At 36.9% G+C, this 17,834-nt stretch overlaps 1 protein-coding gene across 2 annotated transcripts in view; it reads left to right on the forward strand.

The window, feature by feature from the left end:
* cblc (Cbl proto-oncogene C, E3 ubiquitin protein ligase) overlaps positions 1-13,475 on the forward strand; it is a 17,679-nt gene extending 4,204 nt beyond the window's left edge. The window contains exons 3-13 of one of the 2 annotated variants that reach the window (XM_024267672.2): positions 3,992-4,138; positions 4,215-4,371; positions 4,454-4,575; positions 4,691-4,828; positions 4,914-5,001; positions 5,112-5,243; positions 7,643-7,822; positions 10,788-10,919; positions 11,141-11,187; positions 12,279-12,319; positions 12,865-13,475. In XM_024267672.2, coding sequence (XP_024123440.1) covers positions 3,992-4,138; positions 4,215-4,371; positions 4,454-4,575; positions 4,691-4,828; positions 4,914-5,001; positions 5,112-5,243; positions 7,643-7,822; positions 10,788-10,919; positions 11,141-11,187; positions 12,279-12,319; positions 12,865-12,986 — 1,306 coding nt within the window. In that variant the 3' untranslated portion in view covers positions 12,987-13,475. The remainder of the gene's footprint in view (positions 1-3,991; positions 4,139-4,214; positions 4,372-4,453; positions 4,576-4,690; positions 4,829-4,913; positions 5,002-5,111; positions 5,244-7,642; positions 7,823-10,787; positions 10,920-11,140; positions 11,188-12,278; positions 12,320-12,864) is intronic. The other variant, XM_024267673.2, reaches the window with a different exon arrangement.
* Positions 13,476-17,834: the final 4,359 nt, after the last annotated feature.

The raw sequence follows: 17,834 nt of genomic DNA on the forward strand, positions 1-17,834 counted from the left end.
AAAGAGTTAAACATTGTCCTATGAGGACGCATCTTTAAAAAATTACGTAAATGGAATTGAACTAATATAACGTGTTGCTTCACATTACCCATTTAGGCTAACACTTTTAAAACTTTTTTTTTTGTCATTTCAAAACGTTTGCATCAGTTCATATGGGACAGTGGAATCAAACTCAAGGCCTTCAGCACTGACCTCTTGCTGGTTTTCTATAAATCCTTCCTTAAATGCACTGATTACCTGGATCAGGTGTGTTTAGTTTTGCCAATTAGGAGTTTAAATAGCAGGTTGGTTGGAAAACGAGTAGGACACCGAGGCCTGAAGTATGACACGCTTGATCTAGTTTAGGGGAATAAAATTCTTAAAATACAAATCTGCTTTTTTTTTTTAAAAATTCACACAAATTAAGCCTCCAAGCCTTACAAAAAAAGTATATTTTTTTTTATTAGTTTTGGTCCATTCTGAAAAAGAGGCAAAAAAAATCACTAATTAAACACATTTTGAGAGATGTTGTGATATATAAAGAAAAAAAAAGTCCAAGCAGACGGTCACTATTATTAACAGTTACAGAGTTAAACAACTATTAGTTCCAGAGGAAGTAAACAATAAAATTAAAGTATTAATCTTTCAGAATTTGTTTTGTTTAAATTTAATTTGATGCCAAAATCAAAACACTCCAAATATGTAAATATTTTAGATTTTTTTACATTCAACATTTTAGATTTCATTTTACCATTTACAGGAGATTTCACAAAAAATATTTTTTTTAGCATCAAAAGTGGACAAATTAATTAGAAAATATTATAGAATAATTTAGTCTAAAAAACTCTCCATAAATGTGTTTTTTAGTTACTTTTAGACTTAATATTTTTGAATTAATTTGACCATTTAAGGAACATTTCACAAAAGAAATACATTTCTTATTTAATGGCAAACAAATCAATCTGAAAAGTAAACACTTGGGTTTTACGAGAAAAAAAAACAGCAGTAAATTTAGAAACAAATTCATTTGACTAAGAAACACACAGATTGTGACACTTGGACACTTGCAAATGACTGAAAATCACTGAAGCAAAAAACTGCCAGGTATTCAACCATTTATCCTCAATGAGTATTACTCCATAAGAGAACTGTACAATTTACCACAGCATTTACATCTTCAGAGTTGTATTTTTAACTACATGGGTTTAGCCAGAGCGAGAGATGTGGCTTACGCGTTTCCTCCGCCACCACTCCAGTCCTCAACTCTCAACATAGTTTTTTATTTTCTTTTTGCGGGTAAAAAATCTGCAAAATTAGAAGAAAGGTGAATTTGTACTGGTGCCTAAATTTTATGAGATGCATGAAAGGCCTTTTAGTAAAAAAAAAAAAAGAAAAAAGTTGAGTTAAAGGTGCGAATAGAACATGTGGTTGGTGTGAGTGGACATCGGTGTGGTGTCATGCTGAACAGTAACAGATTTAATCTTGCAGTCATATATCATGCACTGCACAGACAGTGTTATGTAGGCATGTTTATTTGATAGGATCCTGACAAAACAGATGTCAGATAAGGTCACTGAATAATTTTGTTCAATTTTGTTCAGTTTTATTGCTGCAGCAGCCTGTGTGATAATTAAAAATATGTGTTTATAAAAAAGAGAAAAGTAAGTCTGAAAGTCATAAGAGAGTTATGAAACTCTAGACGGTTTTCTGAAGTCATGCACTGGCCAGTGGAACATTTTGTGGTATTTACAAAGAAGCATGCAACAATCAAGCATCCTGTTTGCAAGCTGGACTACCTGGTCTGTGTTTGTGTATGGAAAGTGTCGGCAATGCGGCTGTAATAAAAGCTTCACTTAATGCGAGCAGTGCACAAATGACAATAAAGATTTCAAATTGGATAAATAATTAGAAGTTTTGCATTGTCACTTGCCTTTTTTAAATTGAGTATATAAAATGAAGAAAAAAAAAAGACGTTAGATTTGGTATAAATGTCTGAGAGTTGCAAAAATGATGGTGCTTTAATACTGTATTTTATGTGTTAAAATTTGCACACATTGTGTGTCAGGTTCCGGTCCTGACTGTAAGAAGGAAAGGTGCTGCAGCCTGAAGCTTTTTGTTCATGTGACACGTGTTCAAGAATGCGAGTAGAGCCCACGGTGTTCACATTGGACAAGCAGGGAGGGACTTTTTTTTCTTTTTCTACAGTTTAACCCCTGTGCTATCTTATGGGGTCCAGATGACCCAAGCCTTACATTGACGTGTTATCCATCCCATGACAAATGTGGATGAAGGTAGACAGGATTTCATGACCCCACTCTCAACGTCGACATATCTAGGACATGGACATGTCCCCCATCTACAGTTGGAAGAGGCTTGGTGTGAAATGTAGAAGTGGTAAAATTCTCACAAATCTCTCTCCGGGCTTTTTTTTATTTATTCCAATATATGAAAGACTTGAGCTGAATCCAAATTCTGAATCCCTACCTCTACGACCTCTCCCTACCCCTACATTAAGCCCTTTAAACGGAGAGTTATTTAAAAAAATGCTTCTAGATTCGGAAGTTATTCCCACTCGATGATGTCATCAATAGTTACCGATTAGCTATATTAATACAGAGCTACTGGATCTCGGAAAGTTTTATAACAAAAACACGGAACATCCTTGTGGCGGAAGGAGGCAAATTCTTTCGCCACACGGGTTAGTCCTTAAAAAAAAATACAGTTTCGGACAACCCTACACCTTCAAAAATCCCTACAATTGGAGGGGTAGGAAAAGCCATAGTGGTAGGGGAAGAATTTGGATCCGGCCTTGTTGTCATATTATTCTGACCAGGCACAAACCAAAATTATTCATTTCTCCTCTATGATTAATTTTCAAACAGTTGGCATTTCAATGAATTAAAGGGAAGCCATAAACACCAAATCCAAGTCCCCAATTGGTCAAAGTTCGCGTTTAATTTCCGCACATTTTGCGCGAAGGGACTGAAAACAGTAGACATTTCCGAAACGATGCGTGAACACAAGAGTTTTACACGTGGAAGCCTGAGACATGCATGCACATATACATAGACTTTACTTGTAAATGCATTGTGCCGAATCTGGTGTGAATTTGACTTCACAGCCAAACTGCGGCCACAATCTGACACTTCAACGTCTGTCAGTTAGCTTCAAACCTTTGAATCTGTGGTATTAAATGAAAGGATATTTGCACAGTTTTGTAGCCAACTCAATACATGGCTTTGGAAAACGTTTCATCTTGAAATCACAGTTGAAAGAACAGTGTGAATTACACTTGCTGCTGCTGCACAGAACAGCGAGTTGTTACTTTTTTTTGGCTGCTAACAGCTTGAATGCTCTTTTCTATCTTTGGTCAGGAGCATATAAACCTAAAAGAAAAAAGGTCAATTGAGGCTTTTGGATCCCATCACACCTTTTCTATCTGTGAAAGTTCATTTTGAATCTACTTTCTCGCATTTTCAGTTGCATATCTGCACATGTCGATTAAAGTAATTTATTTTTTACAAGAGATTTTTCCTCGTCTGACCGTGCATAGATTTGCTGCAATCTTTTATCTCTGTACTGATATTAGATACTGAAAAACAAAGATACCAGTATGTCAAAGGTCATGGTGGTCACGAGCCTTCCTCCATTGAACTTTATACAGAAATGTTCCTAGTTTCTTAGCAGTACTAAGTCTCTAAAAAGTTATTCTTTTAGGCCATTTGCAGTAGTTTTTTTCTATCTAACCCATTTTCTTGCTGTATAATTGTGCTAATCCACACTCTAAATAGAGATTTATTTGGTTAAGGCCTCAAAATACTCAATCTGGCAGAAAAATCAATGTAAACATTCAATTCTGGAGATCAGATTTGTTTATTTCCTAAAGCCCAGGAGGCTTTCACATCTGTGCCACACCACTCGATGAACTAGTCAGACAACACAAGCTGCTGCAAAGCCTGAGAAGAACGGTATTAGTGCTTTTCGTCATTAATTGTCTACTTTTCCGTCTTAGGAGGAATCTCACCAAACTGTCCCTGCTGTTCAGTCATATGCTGTGGGAGCTGAAGGCCATGTTTCCAGGGGGGTACTTTCAGGGTGACACCTACAAGCTGACAAAGAGCAAAGCAGAGGAGTTTTGGAGACAGTCTTTTGGTAACAGGTATGTGTCATATTTTCAGGCTGAACAGATTGGGTCTTACTCTGTTTCACGTTTGGTTCATTTTGTGCTCTGACAGGTGCATAGTGCCGTGGAATGATTTTAAACAACAACTGAGAAGAGTGCATCCATTTGAGGAGGGGATGGAGTCCATGGCTCTCAAGTCAACCATTGATCTGACGTGTAACGACTTCATCTCTGTGTTTGAGTTTGACATCTTCACAAGGCTGTTTCAGGTTAGCAGAGAGCAGGTGTTCCTGTGATGACATGAGGACATGTGACTTACACCCTCTCGTGTCACCGTCTTTCTTCTTTTAGCCGTGGAGGTCGCTCATACGGAACTGGAACCACATGGCAGTGACTCACCCCGGTTACATGGCTTTCCTCACATATGACCAGGTGGTGGATCGGCTGGAGCACTACCTGCACAAACCTGGAAGGTGAGGATAAGCGTGATGAGCCACCGACTATCACTGATGAAAAAGACTAAAAAAGAAAATCTGTTTCAGTTTCTAGTTACACGACTTTTTAGATGGCTTGGTTCTTTTTTTTAAGCTACATATTTCGCCTGAGCTGCACAAGAATGGGTCAGTGGGCCATTGGTCATGTGACTGCTGAAGGGGACATCATCCAGACCATCCCAGGGGACACACCTCTCTACCAAGCACTTATTCGAGGCTTCAAGGAGGGCTGGTCAGGAAAATCAAACACCTCCCTGCCATGTTTTTCTCCCCGTTTCCAACCCCTCTCTAAGTGGGTTGTGGTTCTGTGCCTGCAGTTACTTGTATCCAGATGGTCGAGATGTGAACCCTGAACTGACATGCCTGTGTGAGGCGGCTCAAAAGGGTAAAGTCCAAGTTACAGAGGTAAAGCAAAGACGTTTACTTATCAGCTCGATTGTGAGCAGAGTCTTGAAGTTTTATGGGAACCTAACAGTGTTTGCTTCTGACTTTATGGTCCAACTCTTGCACAACAGGAGCAGTATGAGCTTTACTGTGAGATCGGAAGCACCTTTGAGCTGTGTAAGATCTGTGCAGAGAGGGATAAAGACACCCGCATCAAGCCCTGTGGGCATCTTCTGTGCAAGCCTTGTCTCTCAGGCTGGCAGGTACAGTAAACCCCCCCATCTGCTTACCCCAAACTTACCTATCTACAGAATCACAGGCCTGTCTGAAGCTGCTTCACGTTTGTTTGTACATGTTAAAGGGAGATCGGTCCTTGCATGATCAGTGACGTGTAACAGTCTCTCTTGGCTAGGCAAGAAACATTTTGGATCCAGTGGTTAACCCACACTGGAAAAACAGCCCCCGTAGAAATAGGTAAAGAAGTATTTACAACGGAAAAAATATATAAATAAACAATAAAATTTGCCAGTTGGGGAAAGAAAAATGGTCATGCCAAAGATTCTTATTTGCTTGCTTATGTGCTTTCTTAAATTAAAAATGATTTTTGGTGTTGAAAAACTTTACTAAGACTATTTTTCTCGGAAGACAGAAAATATTAGTTTTTTTAAACAAGGGTATTTTTACTTTTAAGATTCAGATTTTACAGTGCACTGATTATTAACAACAGCATTAAGCCCCTATATTTTGATGTGGGTTTTGTGGTTAAACAAGCTTTGGGCTTCACATGCAAAGTTTTTTATTTAAATTTAGATATGACGAGAAATACTTCTGTTTTTTTTCTTCTTCCTCTTATTATTAATAAACAATATAATGATATCCTCTGTAAATAACTCCATTACCACTGTTTTAACCATCTATATTTATAAGATTTAACTATGGAAACCTTATAAAAGCTGCTGACATGAAAACTAGAAGAGTTTAACTAATTATTTAAGGGAAAGGTTTATTAAAATATGGATAACATCAGCATTTTATAACTAATATTTAAGACTGCATCCTTTTTTGTTTTAACAGAATAGACTAGACTAGACTAGAATACACACATATGACACATTTCTGAGACCACTATCTCATCAGCATAATCAAAACGTTCTGTAAAAACCAGTTGTGTAAAACTCGGATCATGTTTTCTCCACTGTAGTTCATCAACATTCCACTAGGGGCAGTATAACGTCTTTTCCCGCTCATTTCAAAATGGCTGCCTCCGTGAAATCTCAAAAACACTTTAGGTGGGAAAAAATTAGCTAACTTTAGACACTATATGTTGCGAATGACTCATCAATTGTCAGTCTTTTTTTTAAATGATTACATACTATATTTAAGGAAATTTGCTAATAATTAATTATTTAAAATGCAGTTGCAGCATGTTAGAAATGTGTGGATTAAGACAGCAATTTTTACCTAAAAACTTAAGTCAATATGTTTGCATCTTAAACTAACATAATTAAAAAATTAAAAAGCAATAACAAATTACCTAATATATTATAATTGGTATCCATTTCTCGTTTTTTTGGCAGATTTTATAAAAGGGATCTAAAAACAAATTAATTCCAAAAAAAGGTAATTTTTTTTCAAAAATTTAATTTACTAGACTGTACTGGGTTAAAATAAAAGTAAAACACGAGTGATAAACTTAAAAATTAGCACATGTAAAGTAGGTTTTGGTTAATCTAACAATTTCTCTTACCCGTCCCGAGTTTGGGGGTATGGGCTTTTTAATAAATGTACAAATGTAACTTTAAAAACATTCAACATTTCCTGAATTCTGTGTGTGACGAAAAGAGCGCTAGTGTGATCAAATCAAAGGTGAATTATTGCCTTAATTTTTCCTGCCTGTTGAATTCCCAACTTTACTGAACTTCAATGAGAAATTGTTGATATTTGCTACACTTTCGTGTCTCCAACAAGTCTGAAGGTGTTTCTGCCTGGTGCGACACCGGCCTTTTAGATGTATAAAATCACTTTCTGAAACCATCACTTAGTGAAGTAAACAACTGACTCTGTTATTTTCCAAAAGCCTATAGTTGTCTAAGAAAAGCAATCACGGTAGATCTAGAATTTTGCCAAATTGCCCGCGTCCCTCTTTCGGACTTTTTACCAACGTCTGATCAGACGAGCCGCTCTAAAACTACCGGTTATTTCCAGATGGCCTTTTTCACTTTACAACCTCCACAGACCAGATGCCATTCTTAAAAAGCTGCAGAGCAGCATGTCCTGACATTTGGCTCAGCACTTCCTGTGTGAGGTCAGCTACCCTTTGCTCTAACTGCATCAGTCGCATTGGCTTATATTAAAAGCAGTGAGAGAGACAGAGGTGACAGAGGTGATGAGATGCGTGTAAAGCACAGAAGCAATGTAATCAGCTCTATGAAGGTCATACCACAGTGGAAACATTTGATGTAAATCTGCATTCTGATCAAAAGGGAGCACTAAGTCTTTTTAATCAAAAGAATTCACAAAAATAGAGTGGTGTTTTCCACCATCATTATCTTCCCTTTGATTGGAGGTTTAGCACGCTCCCTGCAAAAAGCTGAAGAAACACTCCAAAATATTGATGTATTTACATTACATTTGTGTCCACCTTCTTGTTTTTGCTCTCCAGCAGAAGTCTGCAGGCAGCAACTGCCCTTACTGTCGCTGTGAAATCAAGGGAACCGAGTCCATCCTCATTGAGCCGTACCTGCGGGACAGCAGTCAGTGGGAGGAAGAGTCAGATGACAGAGAGGATGAGGACCATGAGGACATTGAAGTGGTGATAAAGCAAATGGCTGCTCTGAAGAAGGTATGTCCTACAGCTGTTTTTAGCTGTTGCTTTTTGCATTAATATATAGGTGAAAATAAGATTTTGTTTTTCTGTAACAAAGACGTCCCCAGATGGTGTTCCTATGTATTTTACAGCAGCGTGGGAGTATTGATTCTCTGGTAGACCCACTCCAATAAAAGAAATGTTTTTTTAAGCATGATATTTCTGAAATTTCTGCTAATTTTTGATAAGCTCCTGACGCTCTGTAGAAACTATCCCTGAGAAAATGACAGATTTTTCATTTTGGTTAAAAAGGCATAATTAAAAGACCATGTGGAACAATTCTACAATAGCTCAAAAGATGATTGGAGTGGGTAAATAACAGTCTGGTTGAGAAAAAAAAAGATAATTTAAGCTACATTTGTTTCAAGTTTGGGGAAATATGGGTAAATAATTTTATACCATGGTCTGGGTTAATACTCGATTCTGATTGGCTGCTGGGTGTGGATTAAAAAGAGATAAATACGGTGATAAACCACACCACGAAAAGATGTTCCCGTCACACAGCCCAAATGTTCTGTATCACTTTAAACAAACTTTTGCGTGATCATCTTGGCAAAAACAAGCAGTAGTAACAGTTAGTTCCTTCTGTAAGGTAAAGGAGTACATACTGACAAATTCGTCAACCCTCCACCTAATAATGTTAGTTTATTTCCGATATTTATTTTAACTAGTTATTCTCCTATTCATAAGACACACATCACTCAGTGCACTGAGTGCTGTAGTCTTCTGGTTCACCACAAGTGTAAGTTTCCGTTTTGTGGGCAGGTCAGAAGAGCTCCGTCTATACCAAACCTGCCACGAAATGAAACACCGAGACGGAACCCGATTGTGCGTGATTTGTGTTCCAGCTGCTAGAACATAGCGCACTTCATGGAAGCAGTTCAGGCCTCCGCATCGTGTGTTAATTTGTCATAATGCAGACTTTGTCGAGCATTATCCCTTACTTAACACATATCTAGCAATAAATACCCTTTAAACTTAGCATTTGGTGACAAATTAGGGACAATGTCAGGACCACCAATTATTTTCTTTTAAAATGTTTATTTATTTTATTGATATATTTATATTTAATATATATTTCCGTGGTCAAATCAGGCGTCACTGGATTTTTTTGTAAGAGTTTCATACAATACTTACGGTAGCAGGGCTGAGAACGCTAGAAAATCTCTGTGAGACTCCACGGAACTTCTTGATGTGACCATGGAAATGTGAACGGCGGCTCATTTGACCGCAGCTGTAAAGGATTGTAAATCAGTGAAAGTCCGATCCACTAAGCTCTTCCTCGTCCCAGCTGACATCCGGCTCAAAACGATACGGCTGGACATTTTTGTGAAGCAGCTGTCAAAATTTACGCAAGCGAGACATAGAGCTGTCATAATCAGACAGGGGGGGTCTGAGACAGATCAATGCCACTCAGCTCCAAAAGCCACGCCCCCTCAGAGGAGATTTTTCAGACGCAGGCTTCAGATTAACATGAAAAATGGCTTTTTAAGATATTTAGGTTGTGGGATTTTGGTTCAAAATGTCATAATCATAATTAAAACACTACTGAGAATTTTTTTTTTATTTAAAAAAATTGTCATACGGGGGCCTTAAAAACCTATATGAAAAACTGTTTTTGGTCTTTTAAACATGTCCTTGTGGCATTTTTTTTCTCATGATGGAGGTGATTGAGAAAATTAAGCTCAAAATAGTATTTCTGATTATTTATTTATTAGAATCATTGCGAATCAGGAGCAGATGAAAAAAATGCAGTTTGAAAAGCGTGTAGTTTGGACATATAAGCTACAGTCAGCAGGCCACGAGCTCCCTGCTCTGCTCCATTCTGATGCATCCATTTGCAGACAAATTCATCCATGTGGTTTTCCTTGTCTGAGCTTCCATCTGGCTCAAAATTATATACAGCTGGATAACTGAAGGACTGTAAGCAAACAGGAGACTATGTAAACCAAGAGCAACCCACAAATCGCTGCTCTGCAGAAACTATGTCAGTGAAAACAATACAGTACCTATTTTTTTTTTTTTTTTATAAATTTTGTCTTAAATCGACATAGTGATAATTAGAAGGCCACTGGGAGCGCTTTTTTGAAAAGATCAAAAGATGATCGGAGTGGGACTAACCCAGATAATATGACTGGTGTCTCTAATTAGGCTAAAAGGTCAATAAACATGGTTTGTTTCATGTCAGGCATGCTGTTACATCCCCAATGGGCAAACTGGCCCGGAGTCAAGGGGATAGCTATCTGAGGGGACAATAACATTAAAGTGGACACCAGACATAAAGGAACACAGTAAATTTAAAATAAATGAAACCTGTGTCCTGAAATAAAGCAAGAAATAATTAGTGGGTAGGGGAAAAAGAACAAACCAAAACGGAGTTGGAACCTTGGCCAAAAGAAAAAGAAGTCGGAGACTGCTGACCCAGCCATGATGACCGTCGGAGTCAGCAGCTCCCTGCTAAGGGCTGCCTAAACAAAACTACCTGAAGAACACAAATTAACCAAAGCCCGCAAATCAGAACTACCAAGGCCCAACCCCAAACTAACACAACAAAACCCAGCAATCTAGCATTGCTGAGGACAAAAGTAACCCAAACCAACATCACACAAACCACCACCCAGCCTGCTGCTCTGCTCCCTGTCTGGCTTGGTGTGGCCGCTTCAGTCTTAAATAGAGAGCTGCTGCCAATCGAGGCGCATTGGCCACACCTGCCAGGTGAGCCGAAGGGAACCGAATGGAAAAAGAGGCCAGGCTGCAGCAGGATGTAACACATGCCAATACTAGGGTCAGTCACTTAGAGCGCTGGCGGCGAGGAACCATTAGCATGTGGAGTTTTTAATTATATTTCTTTAGATTTCAAATTTTCTCATTTTCTAGAATTTTAGTGTAAAGAAGATGTTTTTTCTCCCTTGTAGACTGATTAAATCTTTTTTTTTTGCAGATTTCCAGCTTGGATTCCCAAGTTCAGATTTCATCTCCACCCATACCCCCCCACAGTCTTACAGCGTCCCCCTGCCCCTCCCCAACCGGCTCCTCTCAGACACCTGAGAACAGACCGACATGCACTCGTTCAGTAAGTTCTCACAAACCCCTCATGTTGCTCCTGTTTTGTTTCTTTCTGTGAACTTGCTGACATCCTGTATTGTTGTTGTTTTTTTAGGCTTTTATTTTCTACAAAACTGTCAGTTATTAAAATTCAAACCAACAAGCTCACTGTTTGTCCTGTGTTTATGTAAACCTCAACAGCGGTGCAGTTTGCAAAGCAACTCTGACCTGTTTCTGTTTCCTCTGCAGGCTCATACTGGCACTGAAACACACAGAAACAAAAACCAAACAAACAGGTATGACCCTGCTCTGTATCTAGGCCAGAAGGATCATACTTCTGGAAAAAAATATATATTTCAGCTTTTTCTTTCTTGTTTTTCCAAGTTGGTACCTTACCAGTGCCTATACTTAAGGATTTTGGCAATTTTTATTTGCAATTAGATTTCTATTTAATGTATTTTAGCAATGGAGTTTGAGTATTTATTTTCTCCAAATACAGTATACTGCATGTTTAAAACAGCAAAGAAAAGAAAAAAAACATGTATTTAATATGTTTTTTTTTTCCTGAGTTGTTTCTTAATTGCTTCAAGGAGTCACTTATAATACATTTATGACATAAAATATATTGAATAATAATACTAATAATAAATGTATCTGATTTTTTTAAACAAGTAAATTTTTTACTATCAATTTGGTAAAAAAAAAAAAGTCAAACCTGCTAAATTTGTATGTCAGTCTTATATAAAAACAGTTCAAAGAGCCATACTAAGTTATGGCAGCATTAAAAAAAACTATAAATAAAGTGAAGAAAAATAATAGATTTATTTATAGCCAAAGATTACTTTTGTTATGGCTTAATATTTGAAAAAATATAAAGTGTATTTTATTTTTCTAAACAATAAAGTGGGACTTTGGAGCTCTTGGTAGATTTTGGTCAGTAATAAACTAACCTAATTGGCTCTTTTAGTGGTAATGATTACAGACCCCTGTTCTAAACTCTTTAACGTTTGTTCTATCTTATGGGGTCCAGATGACCACACCTTTACATTAATGTGTGATCCTCTCGTGACAAAGATGGACAAGGTTTTATGAAGATAAAAAAATACTTGGAAAAAAAAATAAATAGCGCACTATCTCATGGGGTCAAAATGACCCCTCTTATAATGTAAACATGCCTAGGATAGCACAAGGATTACAGAAATTTACAACAAGTTTTACAACTGATCACAAAAACAAAACAACGTATCAACCCAATGACGAACTGCAATGACTATGCACCCTGCTGTAAACAAACAAGAGACACAAGGAAGTCCATTTATTGCTAAATTCCTGTCACCCGACTGGTATTTGCATATTTGTTTTGTGACTTTGTTTCTGAATTCTCTAGAAAACCAGATTCAGCGTTGACATCCCGGATGAGTCTCGACTGTAAGTTACACCATGACATGTTTGGAATTTAGGCCCCAATCACACATTTGTAATATTAAAACAAACATTTTTTTTATTTCAATTTTTTCAGGGAATATATATTAATAAAAAAAACAAAAACACTCGCTTTGACACAAAAGAAAGTCAAAGTATGAGTTTACAGATTAAAGTTAACCTTCATTGTTTAATCAGTCAAAAAAGTGGCTGGATATTGCTTTTTTTTTATCAAGATTAAGTAATAATTTTGTATTAAACATTTTTTTTTTACTCAAAGGAGACATGAGGTTGTGCTATGATAGATTAAAACGTTGGACAGACTGGCACATTCTTAGTCATAGAATCCACAACTGACCCAAAGAGAAATGAAACAAATCATACACACGTATACGCCCAAAAGATGTCTTTTCTTATCAGTCAAAATGTTTGTTTAAAACAAGGGGGGTTTCTTATCTGATCATTTTCAAAGTGTCAGCATGCATATGCTATTTTTCCAAAATATAGATATAGTTTTGCTGCTTTTTAAAGATTTCTCTTCTTTATTACAGCACGGATGGAACTTTCCAGCGCATTAAACGAGAGGAGACATACAGAGAATGAGGAAAGGAGGACAAGGCCTCGAAAAACCAAAAGCAATCAAGGCGAGATCACAAGAACAATTTCTTCCTGAGCGGCAGCCGACATCTGGAATCCAAAGCAGCCTAAACAGGAAGCAAGCAAAGACTAGGACGGTTATTCATAAAATCTGCCTTCAGAGAATGTAACTGACGGTTAACAACCTGGTTTCTGCTGAACAGACAGAATTACCAGTGGGCAGGACTCAGAAAAACAATTCCCACCGTGGCCTCCTGCTGTTCAGTAATTACACTGCCTGCATCAACATGCTACACTCACTAATTCTCTAATATTGTCTCATGAACCATCTTGTTTGTAATGAATGTGTTTAATGACTCCCCATGCTTCAAAGAAAAGAAAAATAAAAGGTATGAAAATGTAATTATGTGAAAAAAATGAAAGTCATTTATAATATAAATAGAGGGGATTTTAAAATGCTACCTCATCTATTGTCTTGTAAATAAGCAGCACAAACAAAAGCATTTGTGTATTCATCTGGCCAGGAGCCATGAGGTACATATGAAATAAATAAACTACTAACAATTGTTCATTTGTCATTTTTTTAATTCAATTTGTTCATATATATTTATCCAAATAAACAAATATGACTTGATTTTTAGTATTTTCCCATTTTTTGTGTACGTCGTCTTTTTCCATAAAGTTTTGTGATAATGTATCTAAAAAAAAAAAATTAGTTGCAAAAAAAGTTTAAAAGGAATGATTGAATTTTTTTTATGTAAATCAAATTCAAATGACTTTGTTTATCCGTCAGGAACTTCATTTTACAGACTGAACGGCCCACACATTTATACATCAAATAGATCAATAATAGACCAACAATCGGTTACAGTCGATTTTATCGGTTATTTAGCAGGTGAATTGAAGTGGGAATTTGAATAAGAGGGACCTGAATTTGCGACTTGATGGTAAGAATCGGAGAAGGGAGGGGGAGAAATGTTAAAATAAGAAATATTTTTGGCTGTCACTGTCTTCTATCCCAGAGGAATTTGAAGGTGGGCTTTGTTTGACCCTGAGTCTGCGACAGCAGCCCACGGACTAAAACACACGAGGCTGCTGGATTCCACTGCCTCAGATCCCGCCACTGGACGGAGGGAGCATGATCAGCACCTTGTTGTATTCAAATGTGAAATTTAAGACAGAATTAGAATATTTAAGCAATTTATTATATTTGAAAATTATTAGGGATGTTTTATTTTTGTTTGTTTTGATTTGATTAAATGGATTTGTGATTTCTTTTACAACACAATCCCACCACCATGTGGGAATTCAGCTCCCAAAGAGTCACTATGCAGGAAAATAAAAGATTTACATAATCTTGTGATCCCATTATAGCTGGGTGTCTTTATACAGGTTGCTCTGTTGGCTGTACAGTTGGAGCTTTTACCTCACTGGTTCAAATCCCAGCTGGGACCTTCCTGTCTGGAGTCTACATGTTCTCCCCGTACATGTGTGGGTTTTCTTCAGGCACTCTGGCTTCCTCCAACACTCCAAAGACATGCTTCATAGATTAAATTAATCCAATTGTCCTTATACAATACATTCTCACTCCCAGATCATGTGTTGCCCTACGTGTGACTGAGCGTGGGTATGGGTGTGTGGTCATGTGACAGGCCGCTGACCTGTCCAGTGTCTCCTCGCCTTTGCCCAGCGTTTATGGATGAATGGATGGAGGTGCTCTGTTCCTTTACAACTACATTAACCCCATACAATCTGCATGAAGTAACAGAAAAAAGGGTAAACATGTCTCCTACCATCTTGTATTTGCCCAACTTTACATTGTGGTTCTACAGCCTCCATATTTCCTTTTAGATGTACCTGCAAAACCAAAGATAAAAAAGGAACATTATTACAGGAACATGTTTTAAGATAGAAAATATGGATTAAAGGAAGTCTGTTTTTCCTGATGTAGTGTTGTTTGTATTTACCTCTTTATTAGTGATAAATGAGATGAAAATCAGCTATCTTTGATCTTGAAAAAGAGAAAAAAAACTCCAAAAAAGATGTATTCCTATTTTTGAGTCAGAAGAAAGTATTTAAGAAGTTCATCTTATACTATGTTTTTACAAATGTAATTATAGTTGTGAAATTTGCTAAAATAAAATGTTCAGAATGGTCAGAAATGTGTCACAAGTATTGGCCTGATTGTTGTTATGGTCATGTATCCTGCAGACAATTTACAATTCCACCAACAACAGTCAATTTTGTTTTCTGCCTAAACAAACTGCATTACCTGTGGGTCCTCTCTGCTGCCCACTGCTGGCAGAAGGTTCTTCTACGTCTTCAATTTTAACACTTCTAGACATACTTTATCAGCCTCTCTGCTAACAGTCTGACATCTTGGGTAATCATCTGGATACAACACACGAGTACAAAGCAGAATATATTACAAAACCTAAAATATTAAACCATTCTGATGAAGCTGGCTCACACTGCAAGCATCAGTTGTCTTGCATTGCATATTTGGTGTCAACTGATCTTGAAAATTTGTTTTTTTTCTGACTAATTCATAGAAATAGTTCAGATCATGAGAAAACTGCTTTACATTTTGGTGTTAAACAAGCGATAGAACCTTAAATTTAACTTTTGTGCCAAGTTCTATAAAAGAAGACTCATCTAAAATGTAACTGTGAAACAACTATATCGTTTTAGTGACTCTTCCAGATTTAAAAAAAAATGTACTTTTAGTCTAAATGAAGGCCGAATATTCCCCTCTCAACTGGAGTGCTCCATCATTTTCCATCCTTCAGCAGAGAATCGCCTCAAGTTCAATCCTGATCTGCATAACCACACGGGTGTCCAAGACTTTGGACCAACAAAACTCTTCCCCCAACAGCCCGGCTGTGAACTCCCATCAACCAGGCAGGAGAGGAAATCAGTGGGGGGGCTAAAACTGAAAGAGACAGAGGCAGCGGGAGGTTGTAAGCCAGCCTAAAAAGCAGCAGGAAAGCAGAACAGCATGGCTAAACGATGAATTCTAACAAGTAGGAGGATGTAACATCAAATAACTGTCAGAATCTGGTTTGAAGGACCCAAGTGAACGAGACGTGCACAGGTGGGCAGACACTTCATTCAATGAATGAGCTTAAAAGTGATAAAAGTAAAGAACCTGGCAACGCTAAAGCCAAGCTCTTAAATACACTGAGACATTTGCAAAAACAACACAGCTGAGTTGATTGGAAATTGAAACCTGGTGTGAACATGAATCCGAGGTGCAGAAACCCTAAATACAGCAAACATGAATAAACAATCTACAAAAAAGTCAAACAATATTAGTATTGGCCAATAGATTTTTAGAGATATGTGCTGTAAGAAGTTTTAGAATGTTATTGAATAACCCCCCCCCACCACCATAAACATACACATAATAGAGATATTTTATGTCAACTTGCAGCTCTAGAAGATTTAACTGTGGAAAGGGTGATACTGTACATGTTGCAATTTTTTTTGTTTCAAACACAAAATGAAAATAAAAATGATAATTTAAAAATAAAAATTCTTGTATGGTCCCACCCCTTTTCACAACACCTCATGTTACATATATCTGTTTACAGTTTTCAATCAAAAACACTTCAAATTACCTTCTTTCTCTGCACAAATACATTTGCTCATTTGTTTATAATGGTCATTTCAGGCCTTTTAAAGATTCAGCAGTGACATCTCGCATGTTTTTTTTTTATATTTTTTTTATGTTATTTCCAAAATAGAAGCAGCTGAGGTCATCTAAAATTCAAAATGAGTCAAGTAAAATACTGGAAAACAAAAATAATCAACTCCGATTCAAACATGAAGCAATGAACTGAACCACATATATAGAAACAGAGTCACACGACACCAAGATGTTAAAAAAACAACTAAAGTGAAAAATAATCAATGAAAATAACTTTGTCTGAATGACTTTCACCAATATACGATAAAAAAATATGAAAAATCTCTACCTTACACGATGTTCCACTATTTACTAGGGGTGTAACCAAATGTTTTACCAATAATTCAATTCATATCATAATTTGTTGTTACAGATACGATTCATAATGGATATTGGGTCATTTTGAACGATTTGATTCAATCTGATTCAATCAATCCAGGACATCTAAATACCTGGGACTGAACAGTGCAGGTGAGGCTTTCCACATTCTTTGTGTTTCTTGCAAGATAATAAATTAAATATGTGTAAAAACAAACCAGGAATCAAGATTTAATGGAAAATCCATTCACATTTTAGTTTCATAAAGTTGCTTATTTCCACATGAAAATAATACAAATGAAGCATTATTAGAGCCTGATGTCACACTGTATGGTCATGTCTTTGTAATATTCAAAGTGTTTCCACATATTGGACTGTGATGATGGCTTGATCATTTTTGCTGTATCATGTGTGTTGTCCTCTGTGATGGAACTTTTTTGGTTAAAAACCTACAATGTCTCAATCCACATTTTATTTTTCAAAATATTTCATTTTGAAACAATGTTTTAATGGTATATGTTGATTCAATTTGATTTGATTAGCAGCTTTTCTCAGACAGATTGATCCAGATGGAAATCTATTAATCAATTAATCGTTTCAGCTCTATTTATAGATAATGTAATTTCAAGAGTTCTGCTCTTTACTGTGTAACTCCAACTCAGAACCTTTTTGATTTTCTTTAAGAACAAAATGTTTCAGAGACTGATTGATCAAATGGAGGAAGGTATTGGTTTTGCTGCACCTCATTTATCTGTGTCAGCCCAGGAAATTCTGACAGCAAGAATCTGTCAATTCTGAAATCTTTATTATACAGCAATGTTCCACTGAAAAAAAAATCTTTGTGACGTAAAAAGCACTGAGCAGAAGCTGGATTCATGGAGTGTGGCTGAAGATGGGCTCGTGTTTATGTACATTTCC

The sequence above is a fragment of the Oryzias melastigma genome, linkage group LG16, assembly GCF_002922805.2.
Source record: "Oryzias melastigma strain HK-1 linkage group LG16, ASM292280v2, whole genome shotgun sequence".
Lineage (NCBI taxonomy): Eukaryota > Metazoa > Chordata > Actinopteri > Beloniformes > Adrianichthyidae > Oryzias > Oryzias melastigma.